This window comes from Sturnira hondurensis, unplaced genomic scaffold, assembly GCF_014824575.4.
Source record: "Sturnira hondurensis isolate 20B ecotype Veracruz unplaced genomic scaffold, ASM1482457v3 Scaffold0004136, whole genome shotgun sequence".
In the NCBI taxonomy this organism is placed as follows: Eukaryota; Metazoa; Chordata; class Mammalia; order Chiroptera; family Phyllostomidae; genus Sturnira; species Sturnira hondurensis.
This window is the reverse complement of record NW_028076767.1, coordinates 25,147,843-25,162,288: the sequence shown is the minus strand read 5'-3', so window position 1 is coordinate 25,162,288 and position 14,446 is coordinate 25,147,843. Positions and strand designations below refer to the sequence as shown.

The window sequence follows — 14,446 nt, the reverse complement described above, 5'->3', positions numbered from 1 at the left end:
AATGTTTTAATTAATGAATATGGCAACTTCAATTTTCCACTTGCAATGAAATGTGAAATTCTTAGCTTCCTAAGTAAGATATAATGTCACACCATCCCAAATGCAAAGGGGGAAAAGTCATTCACTGACGAAGATTCTTAAACTAATTTAACTGGTGAGTAAAAAGTGGTTTGTACATGGCCGCAAAGCCAAGGCAAGCCTGCACCCCCCTGTGCCAGCCTGTCTCCGATTCACGGCAACAGTATCAGATTCAAGGCTCCCCAGTGACCTTCCCACTTGGGTAAAATTTCACAATACCTAAATTTGAAGAAATTAAGTAAGTTCCCCTTGTACAAAAGACTAATGAAACAATCTCTGAAAAGGTTTTTTTTTTAAGGACTGGCAAGGAACTAAAAATTTTCTCGCAAACTCTACCTTTCCTAAAGTGATCCTCGCATGCTCTGTAATCTTCAACCTTGTGAGATTAAGTATTAGACCTAGTTCACAGGCAAAGCACTAAGGCTCAGAGATGAACTTCCCCTTGACTCAGAGGCTCTGTCCTTTCCACTGTCATGGCTGCCTAATTTGGGGCACAGGGGAGACAAACACCCCCCACTGTACCCCTCCAAACTATTCACATTCCGTATCAGAGAAAAATGATACAAAACAAAAGAGGCCCAAGTTCTTAAGACTTTTGAGTCCAATCCTACCTTGGACACTCACATACTGAAGGCAATATAGCCATGTAGTATTAATAAATAATCAAGCCATGTAGCATTAATAAACAATCACTTTCCCACAGGTTTTTTCCATAGACTTTAAGAACCACACGTTTCTAAGATGATTGCCTTTTGAAGACTTTACCTTTGAAGACCCTTTAAAATTAGACTCTACTCTGTAGTTTTTATCCTACAGTTTTATCCTGCATTTCTCAGGCCGACCTATAACTGCATATTAATTCTGAAGTCTGTTCTGCTGTGATGCTTTTCTGATAACCCTTGGATGAATCATGTAAGATCTCTACTAAGATCCATTTGGCTTAATCTAATGGACCTTAGTGAACACACCCGTAACTGACTGGTTAATCTTCTTTAAGTAGCACTTCTAAAATAACAAATTCAAGGCAATTCAATAATGAACATTAGCTAGACTTAAAGAGTCATTACTGAAATTTCTGACTAGACAGAAGTTCTTCATAGCATCTCTCATATGCTTAGATTCATACACAAGTGTTAACATGGAGTTTACTACTTAAATTCACATATCTGCTTAAGCTTTATTATCTAAGGGGTTCTTGTTCCCAAGAATTACTAGTTCACAGATAGCTGAGTTGGTCACTTTAAGCAACCATCTGGATAAATGAAAAACTAAGGTCACTCGGGTGCTTTGTCTTCTCAGTTTCAAAATGTTTAGGGGCGCCCTGGTCAGTGTGGCTCGAATGATTGGAGCGTTGTCTCATAAGCAAAAATGTGGGTTCAACTCCCAGTCAGAGCACGTGCCTAGGCTACGAGTTTGGTCCCCTGTCCAGGGACACTGAGAGGCAGCTGACTGATGTTTCTCTCTATCCCTTCCCATCCCTCCCTCCCTCTAAAATCAGTAAGTATGTTCTCAGGTGAGCTTTAAAAAAATGTTTTGGGGAGAGGTAAAATAGTGGTCTTGGAAAAAAACATGCTAACACAAGACACATTGAGCTCTGTGGTTAAAAAACAAAATCACAAATAACGATCTTGGCAGTTCATTTATTAAATGCATCTAAAAGGTTAAAGCTCTGGGTATCCTTCATAGAAAATCTATAGTTCTATTAAAGAGCTGAGAAATTAGCCACATCAATATACTTCTTTTATTTCTAAGCCTGTCTTCTCCACAGCTGAAAAAAGTTCTTCTAGCAATAACCATTTTGCCCTAGACTTGCTCTTAGACAAGTAAGAACCTAGATATATTGGGATGGCCAAAAAGTCAGTTTGGTTTTTTTCATATGATGCCTCTAGTACTGCTTAGTTGTCTTCATTCAAAACAATTCTGTTAGATTGTATTGTGACAGCTGTCATATCAATGTGCATTAAAATAAAAACCAAAATTGGTGAATTTTGGGGCAGGCATTTTAATATTGAAGATGAAAGAAAATATGCAACATTTTTGGTGTATTATGCTTTATTATTCCAAGAATGGTAAAAACACAACTGAATCACAAAAAAAGATTTGTGCTGTGACTGACTGTATGTGTCAAAAGTGATTTGTGAAGTTTCTTGGTACTGCGGACATTTTAGCCAAATCTGTTGTGGGGCTGTCCCATGCATTGGAAGGTGTTTAGCAGCACCCCGGCCTCTACCCACTAGAAGCCAATAGCGGGAGATAGCTGACATACACAAAATACCCAAACCAATAAAGTCATTGGTAAAAATGAAAAACGTGTCCTTTATTTTATGGGAAAAACCAAACAGACTTTTTGGCCAATCCATTATATACACCACCTACTTGGAAGCGATTATTAGTTCAGGCCATGCAGTCCGGTTAGGTCGAGTCTACCAACTCCCGCTGCATGCCACGGTTAACTCTGTACAGGCAGGTCAGAAAGGCTGACAGCATTAACAGGGAACACCAGTGAAGGAAGGAGCCACTCCAAACCTAACATTCCAAATAAAGGTCCATCTCGGAGTATGTAGAAAGCTGTCTTACCAAAGTTTACATTTTAAAATGTGAGCAGAAAAGGCACGTTCATATACTCATTCAACTGTCAATAGTTTGTGAAAACAGAAATATCATCCTTGTTTATACACGACAAAACAAGTTATAGTGGCCAGGGCAAGTTTCATTGTAAGAAGGAGGATTGATTTATCTAGGTCTTTCTGATTTTGACTCCAATTTTCTATCTTACCACAGCCACTCCAGAGTGTAATAGGCTCTCTCTTCATCACTCACACCCTTCAATATCAATCGGGTTCCAGCCTTAAAACCAAAGCATCTCTTGAAGACCTAACATTCCAGGTGCTAGGGGTTAAGCTCTCTCCACCAGCAGGTAATTAAGGGCAGGCTGCAACTACGACATCAGTACTAGAAGCTGAGAAATTACAGCCCGGGTGGGGTTTCTGGAAGCTGAAAGGCAGTATACTTCCAAAAGGGGTGGTGAGAAGGTACAGAAGATGAAAATTTTCCTTCTGTCTCTGGTTCTACCACAAACCTATACAATCTGTACTGTTTGCATTAAATTCAGATTTAATGAATACAAAAAGGCGGAGCTTACTAAGCTCTCAAACCTAGTTCCCTTCCTCTCACTTCCCCTTCTATTGCCATAAAAGAGCTCAGCGATTTTCAGCCAGACAGCTAACAACTGAACAAAGAAATAAAGGGATTATAGGGGTTGGGTACAGTAAGGGATCTTAGCCAGTGAGATCCCCTAATCCACCAATTGACACCTGCTGATAAGGCTTCTGTCCAACCAGTACTTTGTCTCTGAAGCTTTGCCTATGTGTTTGGGCATTCGTATATGGTAGTAAGCTTAAAATCTGGAATTTTACTAAGAGCAAAAGGGTGCATTTCTAGTGTACTCTGCTGTAGACTAACTTTCAAGTTAAATTTTATTTATTTTTTTTTGGTAAATTTTTAACAGTCAGATACCTCCTTCAATAAATCTTCTGAGCATCTAACTTTGCTAGGATCTGCTAAGAAAATTACAAAGAATATTGGGTCCAAGGGTTGGCGGATTTTTGCTCTTGAAATACATATTGGAAAGCATCAGAATGCCCAGGAATCTATTAAACTTGTTCTCAACACAAAGAGAAGTAAAGCCCCCAACACTGCTAATCGCTTTAACACCCTTTGTTGTTGCTTATCTAGGTGAGTCTCAGAAATGCTAATGAGCCGAGGTCTTTGGTTCCTTAAATCCACAGATACAAAGTTAGTCAACTTCAAAGGCTCAGAGAGGATTAACAGCCTGGTAGAGATGCACCTTAACCCAAATCTAATGGGAAGGGCCAAAGGAGATGTAAATAAAAGTATCTGTTATACATTTCAGAAGTTCTTCAAGAACAGTGTATAAGGTAAAGGTGACGGGATGATAACTGAGTGGATCTAAAAACTTAAGACAACAAATTAAAAATGAATACCTCCCAAAAAGAAATGTAAAACTTCAACTGCCTAGCTTCCTTGGAGTTTCTTTCTTTACTAAAATTTAGAGACTTAAATGCTAGATAGACACTAGATACAGGTTTTTGATAATGGGTGGTTGAGCTTGGTAATATGACAACCTGTAAACCATACAGATATACTTGAGATAATGAGCAAAGTCACTTCTCTCCCAGTCTGAAAAATTAGAATCTCTTGAACACACAGAATAAGTATCATGTTAAACAATATTTGCTATTAAATCATTTCAGCAAGCCACCGGTCACTTCCTGTAACACTACCCAAAACACCATTAATATCGACTAGATACTCCACTATAAGCAATAAAGCTTTTCCCACCCAACATACTCGAGGCTGCCGCACCCCCGCTCTCCCTTCTGTGCCCGCTCCACAGCCCCCACGTCCCATGCCCCCAACACAGAGCACACTGCCCGCACCTAGCCAGACAGGCGGGTTGTGAGGGAACGGCTGAGGTTGGCGGACTGCTTCATCATTCCACGCCATTTGCCTCTATTTCAGATTTCCTACTGCAGCTACTGACTTGGAGCCATGGCGATGGAAGGCTGCTTCTCAAAGTCCAGATTTACTAGGCATGGAAATAGAAAGACCTGTTCCAATTATTACTGCTCAAAGTTTAAACACAACTGAAAGCTTCCTTTAAACACAATACCTCAGTCACTTCTTAAGAGCCAGTTAGGAACTTCTCCCATCCCAAACTCTTTACTTTAAGAAGCCAACTTCTCAACTGTTTGCCCAATGCCTTTATTGTGATAATTAAGGGGCAGCTAGATTATCTAAGACAGAAGGCACAGAAAAGTCACTCAACGCACCCTCTTCCACCTCCAAATGCAATTAAGTGACTGTACCTTTCAAGAGGGTTTTTTAACCCAGTCCCGCATCAAATACTCATTTCAATCCTTTCCTTGGTCTCATTCAAATGTAAATAATCACAATTGCATCCATTTTTCCAAGGGAACCTAAAGCTTTCAAGATAGATTCATATGGAAAGGATGCAATCCCTCACAAAACACACTTTTGGGGAAACAAATAGGTTTGAGGCACACTTTTATCGTGCACTGAAAGTGTGGACGAAGTTGTTAGAGATCTGTCACTCTCACACACACACATTCATTTCACACCCAACTAACATGAAATAATTTCAGTACAACACGAAGACTCTAACATGAAATAATAACACCGAAGCAGCACAGCAGAGTCCTTTCCCATACCATTAACAGTAAAGGATACTTGTTATTTATAACGCACAGCACAGGACCTTCTCTAATACATTTACAGACTCAAAAAGCAGACCTTTTTGCACACACACTCCTCCACATACCAAAAACAAGCAATAAAACCCAACAGCTTAATTTTGGAATATAAGCTTTAAGACATGTTAAGACTCTCTGGTACTGTATAACATATAAATGAATACTAATTCACAATTCACTAAGACCCAGAACAAATTAACAAATCCCTTTTCAAACTCACAATTCCCCATTTTTATGCTGATGTTAAAGAAAAAAGGTCAGACTCAATTCTTTTTTTTTTTGGCTGCTACTGGTTCAAATGAGATATGGGGACTGACCCTGGGTTCATCTTTTCCATTTTACTCTACTTACCAAAGAAAAGCAAGCATCGGAGACAGCATTACGTAGTGCTCACCTTTCAAACCATGATATGTTTTGGATTCCTTTACTAACTCTCCTGGATTTTCTTGTTTTACCGGGAATACAGAAATCAGAAATTTGTTTGAGTTCTGATATGCTAGTAATACAAAAAAAACCCCATGTAGACAGGCAATTCTGCTTTATATCTAAGTGAGGTATAAGATTCTACAGCAGCTTGCTAAATCTGAAAACGCGCCCCGAGAAGTCTGGCTGGCTACAGTGCAAGGAAAGGCAACACTGGAGTCCATGCTCCGGTGTTTTTGTGTTGAGAAGAAGATGTAGGAAAAATTGAGCCCAATCTCATTTCTGCAGTTTTTTTAAAATGTGAAGGGACTTTTCAGATGGCCGCATCATTAGCCGTCCCCCATCCCCCACCCCAATCCACACCCAGCAGTACCAAAGTACAACTTATCTGTTAACATCAGGAACAACTTATATTTCATTCCTCCATCCAATTTGAATCCATTAAACTCAGCAGAATCAACACAAGATGGTTTCAAACGACAATCCCATACATTTCTCACTCACTGATGGAATCCTGCATTATACTTTGCTCAGTGGGGGACGGAAGAACCCCCTAACTCCACAAAACAGATAGGCGAAACTTCAAGTCCTTGAACTAGCTAAAGGGTCACTACCCCCAACCTGACGTTACCATGGTCAACTCTACAGACAGCTTGGCAGTCTGCACACTACGGTGACAATGACTTGGCCCCACTACGGCCAGTGCTGCCAGTACTCAGAAAGGAAGTCTTCTCATGTAGGGAAAAGAGGTTTAGTTTCTGCTCCTGAACTCCCAGCTCAGTCAATATTTTAAATGCAAATACACTTCACAGATAACAGGTTTTCCCAGCAGTTGAATGTCAGTCAGGATGTTCTACATTCTAAGGGCAGGCAACAGTTTTAACTATGGTAAAGAATGAGCTCCAAGGGGCAAAATCTTTTAGATCTTCAGGGATGGGGTCAGGCAAAATGAGGGATGCTTGTTCTAATATGATGAACTTGCACAATTAATCTGTAAGATGGGTTTAAGTTAGGTCCCCTCAAAATCAAACTTAAGCAAACTCTTAATACGAAGTTCCATAATGACGTGTCTTGAGCATAATCAAACACTGACTTTTATTTTCTTGAAACTACTAAGAGTTACATAAATCAATCTCTAATTACCAGCGTGTTACTTACCAGAACAAACAGAGTCACTAATTCTACATCTTTCTTCTACGCACTACTTATTACAAAGATAATCACTCCAGTGCCGGCCCCTCGGGGTGGTGTGGGGGCAGCTGAGGTGCTTTTTCCCTTGAAGGAGCAGGTTCGGATTAGAAAGTAAGTAAATGACCAACTAGCAAATTCTGCCCCCTTGCCTTTTTTCTGTTCTGTAAGAAAGTAGAGATGTGCAGCTTCTAGCAGAATCACACCAGAATGACAGATACAGCGCGGTGACTAAGCCTGTGACCTCTGGAGTCCCCAAATCACTGCCCTTGGGCAAGCTGGTAAATACACGTAAGCCTCGATTTCCTCATCTGTAAAACGGAGAAGACAGCACCTAAATCGTAAGGGCCCTCCTGAGGATTAAGTTAGATGATCTATGGAAAGAGCTGTTATTCATTCCTGGCGGACAGGATGTATTCAATAAATACTAGCAACTACTGTTATTACAAGTGAACAGCCACACTCCGTAAGTCAATATAGCCAGTTTACTTCAGCCTGTATAAAAATGGCACTAAAAATCAGTAACCTACCCAGCCCACAACCATTCACATCCTCAATGTTTCCTTTGTATAATCTAGGTGAGAACCATACTAACTTTCTGAGAAGGGACTAACCTCTGTTTCACTACTAAATATATTACCCACTCAACCCAGTCCAAAAGTTAAAAGAAGACACTTTTTCTGTATTAAGATCCTACCTTCCTCCCCAAGAGAAGTTAAAAGGCCCTCTCACACCTATCACATCTTTTCAGTGCTCCCACATCCCAAAAAACATTTATACTCTTTGCAGTTTTCTGAACTGCAGGGGCCTCAATGCCTTCTTTTAAAATCCTGACAGGTTTTGGCTCAACAGCTAAGAAACACTCTGGCCCCCGACACTCAGCACCATCTAGTCTTGCCTAACACCCAGCTCAGAAGTCACCTCCTGAGAAACTTTCCCCACCCCCAGACAAAATTAAGTCCCCTAGTTTCCCAGAGCATTTGGGTATAATATACCCTAGCACCTACCTTATAATTAACTAATTACATCTCCCCCAATAGACTGGATTGAGGGCAAGGGCAGCATTGTGGCAAAAGGTTCAGTAGCTAGCAGTAAGCACAGTGCTTGACCTAGTAGGTGCTCAAGAAATGCCCCACTTTAACTTACCCAGAATACCTCCTAGCAGAGTACCATCTCTTGCTGGATGTCTCCACTTCAAAACCTGAACATAAGGCTGCTCTCAGTTGAGCAGGCTAACACGATGGACTGCTGATTGCAACATCAGAAAAGCTACTCATCAGCTTCTTCCACTGGACAGGTTCCCGGAACCCAAACTCAATTGAGCAGGGTTATGTACCAATAGAATAAGTGGGAATTCCCAGCACATCCTAGAGAGAACCTTCTCTCCCTATGATGTGCTTCTCTCACTAGGATTGTTGAAAAGCCCAAAGAGTGAGCCTTTTATTGGGGGGGAACCTTCACTGGATAACTAAAGTGGAAATATTCAAAGAATAAATGCCTTGACTTGGCTGAACTAGGTTAAAAAACATAAAGATCTGGAAAAAGCAAGTCGCTCTGGATTCCTGAAAAACAGTGGCTTTTGAAAAAGAATGAACAGGAAACAGGGGTGGGTGATGGCCACTCTTTGTTTCAATAAATAAAATCTTCTTCTTCTCCACAGTCCAGAAGAAAATGCCAGTACACCAGGACCACGAAGAGATGCTCAACAACCTTTCCCCCCTGACAAGTACACTAAACTGCATTTCTAAGAAAACATTGCCTTAGGAACCTTAGCCACATTGAAAAGTTCTAGTCAATAACACTTTAATTTTTTAAAATAAATCAGTATGCCAGAGTCCAACATTTACACTGGATGGCCCACAGAGAACTTGCAAACTTTCTGAAGGGAGGTATTACCACCTTTGCAAACAACACAACTTCGGAAAAACAATCCCAAAATATGAAGAACTCCACAAAGGGTAGCTTTAATTTTAGAGCCGTAATTCCTATCATAAACATCTTACCAAAAAAACCCCAAAAAACAAAAAACAACAGTTGCCAAAGAAGAGCTTTCATTCTGGAAACAGAAAAGGAAACAAACGAAGCAGAAAGGGAATAACCCGCAAAATAAAGTTCTCTTTGGAAAAAATAGCAACAATTCAGTCTCCCACCCTTCCCTCTCTGGTGAGGTCTGTGATTTATAGGGCTTTGCTCTGCAGAAAGCTTTCTGGGCAGCTCAAGGAAGGAGCCGAGGGAGGGAAGAGAAAGAGACACAGGCACAGAAAGGAGAGGAGAGAGAAAAAGAAAATGGCGCAGAGACTAAGTCCCGACTGTCGACAAGGCGACTTTCCCGGGAGAAATCCGGGCGCGGAAAGGCTGCCCCAGGGCCGGTTTTAGGCGACACGGGGTCTCCGTTGCCCCCTCTTGGGAGGGCCGCGATGTGGGGGGGCTGGGATCCCCGGAAAGGGGGTTTAGAGGCGGCCCGATGGGAACAATGGGGCCGGTGAGCGAGGAGCCGGGACTTAGTCTCTGGGACGCCATGTCTGTCCTCTGGCCGGGCGCGGGGGTAGCCGGCGGGCGACTGGAGGGCCCGAGGTCGGGGCGGGGGTCACACTCACCATTCAATCGGAAATCCGCTTCGATCTGGAAAGAGAAAAAGAGGGAATATGAAACAACAGGCACATTAACCCCGAGGGTGACCGCGCGCGGCCAGGGGCCTAACCCACCCCGCACCCCCAGGAATTGGGGCCCCGGGAACGGCCCGAAAAGGCAACCATTCCCCCAAACTGTAACTTCGGGGCTTTCGTCCGGGTCCTAAAAATCCTATTCCCTCTGCCCGGCTGCCCCTGGCCGGGGAGCTCCGGCCTGTCAAAGCGGCGGGGTCAGAGCCAGGGCTGCGGGGTCCGACGCGAGGCCGGAAGGTCGGGCTGTACCTGGGAATCATTGTGCAGGTGGTCCCCACTCATTTCGGTCCGAGCGGCAGAGCGCGGCGTGCGGCAAGGGGCGCCGAGTAGACGCAGACGGTCGGGACCGGCCTGTGCGGGCGGACGGGTGCTCTCAGTGGCTCCCGAAGGCGCGGGTAAGCGGCAGCGGGGTGGCGGCGGGTCTGACACCCCCAAAACCGCTGAGGCGGCAACAGCGGCTGCGATGCTTACGGGCTGCTGAGCAGGCGAAGAGAGCAGACCAGAGCAGTTGTGTAACAGCCTAAGTTCGCATTTCGGCTCACTGCGCCTGCGCGGCCGCTTTTAAACGAGACGTCGGCGACGTCAGAGACTCGCGGAAAGAGGCCGGGGGTTGTGGGGCCCGCCCCTTCGCGCTACCCAAAGAGGACCAGGTTTTGCGTCGCAAGCCCCGCCCCAGCCCACGCGCGACGCTGTGATTTGCATGAGGAGCCGACTCCTCCCACGGCCGCCCACTCCGAACAACCTACCCTTCCTCTCCCGGCGCTTTTTTTCTCGGAACCTGGGGCCCCTCTTGCTAAGCATTGCGCAGGCGCAGCCTGGACACCGCCTCCGGACCCGAGCCGGCAGCGGGGCCACGTGGTGGGCCTTTAAAGACCGCGGCGGGACCGCGCCAAGCCCCGGCGGAGCTGGACGTCGCTTCTGCGTTTTCCTAGAACAGCGGGTACCTCGGCGGCAGGGGTCCCCAGAGCTCCTACCGCTGCTTCCTCGCTCGCTAACCAGACCCCGAGGCTGCTTGGCGGGAGGAGCCCACGCCCCAGCCTTTGTCCAGGCTTTCCAACTTGTATATTATTTCATGCCCACTTCTTAAAATTTAATTTTACAACCAGCCAAAGGTCTGGTTCAGCTCCAGTTTTCAGCCGGGTACATGTAGCGTTGGGTCACAAGAGACCTAATTTCATTCGTTCATTCTACATACATTTGAGCAAATACCGTGAGCCAGGAATTGTGCTGAGAAAGGGGGTGGCGGGCGCAAAAGACCAGGGGGAACCAGACCTGGGGTAAACACCACCGGGCTCTGACCGGCGCTGGATCACTAGTTCACGATGAGGCAGAAGAAAGCGGAGCTGCCGTTTGTGGAACATCTACTGTGTACTCCGCTCTGAATATGCACACTAGCTCTGTGAAGTCGATTATCTTACTCAAACTATGTCAGAGATAAGTGACCTACCTAACATCTACACTTGGGCACCTCGCAAGCTTCTCCAGAGTTGAACTCACCATCTATCTCCTCCTCCACCCAGCTAGAAAAGCTCCACCCTGGACATCTTCCTGTCCTTCATTTCCCTTAGTCCCACTGATTGCATTTCTTTAATCCATCTACCTTTTCCCCCCCTCCCCACACACCTGTCCAGTGGGCATTATCTCTTGCTTGTGTTATTAAAATAACTCCTAACAGGGGTGCCTCCCTCGTTCCTGGCTCTCTCACAAACTACTCACCAACAGTAGCAGAAGCGATGTTTTCATTCAGAGACTTAATTTTCATTAGCGATGTTTCCATTCAGATCCATCCCCTTCCCATAATACTGCCATCACTCCTAATATAAAGCTCAAAAGACCCTGCATAACCTGCTTAATTCAAGGGTGACCTTTGTGAATTTTGTCATATCTATTACCACTTCTACAATTATTACTTAATATTTAAAATGAGACTTCATCCTAAAAAATAGTATTTTCTATGAAATCATTTACAAATAAATACAGAAAGTGTTCATCTATGGACCATTGGAATCATCTCTATCACATCTACTGGTAAATACTTTGGGATTAATTCTTGTGAATGCTTCAAAGCTCAACCTTAATATCATTTTCTCAAAGTGACCCCCACACCCTCAGTACTCTCTGACTCCCTCTTCCCCAGCCAGATCAAGTGCCTCTCATGGTGTCCTTTTCATTTGCAACATTTATCACAATTGTTAATAAGTTACCGAGAGGGGTTTTATGTCTGTCTTCCCTGTTGAAGGGTGGGGACCTATCTTGCTTAGCACTCAATCCTCAGCACCCAGCAACAGAGCATGTAGAAGAGCTGTATAATCAACAAATGAATGGGAAAAAAAGAGAGAGAGAAGAGCCTGCTAGAGTTCAGGGCCCAGGTTCTTACCATATCCCCTGAGGCTCTACTTCACTCCTGTTCCTGTACCTCTAAATAACCCCCCCCCACTTTTGTTTGATGGAGCTCTGGTGCGTCACTAAGACCAAGAGCTCTAAGTGATACAGTCCTAACCTGCACTTGATTCCTGGGCTCTCTCAAGGCCTCTATTTTCCCTTTGGTTCCTTAGGCCTCTTGTGCTCTGCTGCCCTGGGGATGCAGATATTAATGAGACCTAACCATCATTTTGGAGGAGTTCCTGGTCTGTTAACAAGAGAGACATTCCCCAACTGTTACCATATGGTACAAAGAATAACAGGCAAGAGGTGGCCAGCCACCAGTTGCTAGGAGAACACTGGGGTGAGGTAGGCAGTGTTCCAACACACCAGTGGTGACAGTGGGCAATATTAGGAAAGGCTTGCAGTTTGATGCCATTCTTGAAAGATGAGGAGGGGCTGGCCTTGGAAGAGGAGGGAAGGCATTGCAGCAAGAAGAGCGTGCTATGTAAAGGCAGAGTCAGGGTCATGAATAGCCTTGGTCAGAACAGAGCAGAGGGAAATTCCCAGAGGCTGGGAAGGTGGAGACTCCTCCCCAGTGACAGCAAGTTACTGTAGGGTGAGCTATGCCAGGGGTTTGAACATGCTTGAGAACATCCATAGGTTGGGGACAGTTCTGCAGAGCTGACACTGGAGATGGGAGATTACTCAGGAGGCCCATGGAGGCCGCTGAATGTGTTTCAGAAGCATCATTAACCATGAAATGACCGTGAGGATGCAGACTGTGAAGGGACAGGACATAGGACATAGGATATTGGCCCGTGGCCAGGGTACAGCCAGGAGACAGCTGCTTTCTCTAAATCTCCCTCTCCCAGGGTATGCTGCTGGGACACTGTGTTACTGCTCAGATCCAGCTACCTCCACCTCGAGACTGGTGGGCAGGAGAGACAAAGAGGCAGGAACTGGGGCTCCAGGAAATACTGGAAAATTCTGTGACTGAGAGAAACCCCAAGCTGACTCAGCATGACTCTCCAAGAAAATAGAACAGAAGTGGCAGCCTCACTTAATAACCAGCAGGTGACAGCTTAGCTAAGATCAAGTTTTAAAAATATCTACCTTCTCGTGCCTTAAACAAGCTCCGCCAAGTCCTCAATCCTATCCCCACCACCTCTCAGAGCCTGACTCACTCCAGCATCTTCGCTTCCTCCTGCATAGCAACTTCACGTGCTTCCTCTCCCAGTGTCCCCCCTTGACTTTGTCAAAAATAACATCTCACATTAATTGATGTCTTGCCCATGTGCTCTGCCCTGTGCTAAGTGCTTCACCTACATTATTTCTCACTAACCATAGGAAGCAGGTACTAGTTATGCTACCATTGGACAGACCTGAAACCCGAGGCTTAAGAAGGTTTAGTTCACTTACCCAAAGTTACACAGCCATTGAGTGGTGGGGCTATGATTTGAACCCACGCAGTCTGACTATGGAGCCCAGTCTCTGCATTCCTGTGTTGCCTCCCAAACTGTCCTTAGGTCAATCTCCCTCACCTCGTTGGAAATATTTGGAAAGAAAGAATAGTTCATACTTGCTACCTTTTCTGCCTTAGTTTTCACCTCTTGAACGCTGTTGATGAGACTTCCATGCTAATCAGAGGCTGCCCAGTTTCCAAAGAGAGCAGCCATATTCTCCTGGACCTTTTTGCAGCATGATGAACAACGAGGGGGAACGGACCCGAGGCAGACAAGGGGAGGCACCGCAGGTGTGGATGGCACATTCTTTGGGTGCTTTCTGCTGGACTCAAATGACTATAAATTCTCGTGGTTTTCCTCCTACTTAACAAACGCCATTTTTTCTGCCTTCTCCTCTTCTCCCAGCAGAATATAAATATTCCCAAAGCTTCTGTCATCAGCCTTCTCTCTCCACGCTCTCCCCTCGGAAGCTTTACGGATTTTATATTGACTTCTGTAGATAGCTTCTCAAATGGATGTCTCTATCCTTGACTACTTTTTGGAGCTATAGAATCGGCCTATTGCATATGCCCATTTGATGAGTCCCCACAGTCCTCTGCTCCTGAGTTCAACTTTTCCCCTGAACCTACCCTTCTCTTCTAGGGTCCCTGCTTGGTAAACAGCTCTACTTACTTACAGTCATGCAGGCTCAATGCCTAGGAGCCTCTTCAGTTGACCCTGTCCTCCACATCCCATTGTGGCTACTGCCTCTGAGAGTTTGCCAAGACCTACTTATGTAATGCTCTCTCCCCAGGGTTCTCACTGCACCAACTGTGAGCCAGATGCCATACCTGGTGCTAAGGATTCAGCTGTGAACTCAACAGACAAGGTGCCTGCCCTCAAGGACCTCGTAGGTGAGACAGACACAAGAATAAGTAATTGCCACCTATTGTGATAAGTGTTTTGGGGGTAAAGTACAGTGTGTTTGCTATAG

The 14,446-nt window shown here is 44.7% G+C and overlaps 1 protein-coding gene across 1 annotated transcript in view; it reads right to left on the bottom strand.

Annotated features, from left to right (window-relative positions):
* Positions 1 to 10,188, bottom strand: part of TOP1 (DNA topoisomerase I) — an 85,776-nt gene extending 75,588 nt beyond the window's left edge. The window contains exons 1-2 of the mRNA XM_037044063.1: positions 9,896 to 10,188; positions 9,581 to 9,605 (exon numbers count right to left, since the gene is read on the bottom strand). Of these exons, the coding sequence (XP_036899958.1) occupies positions 9,581 to 9,605; positions 9,896 to 9,928 (58 nt within the window). The 5' untranslated portion in view covers positions 9,929 to 10,188. The remainder of the gene's footprint in view (positions 1 to 9,580; positions 9,606 to 9,895) is intronic.
* Between the last annotated feature and the right edge of the window lie 4,258 nt (positions 10,189 to 14,446).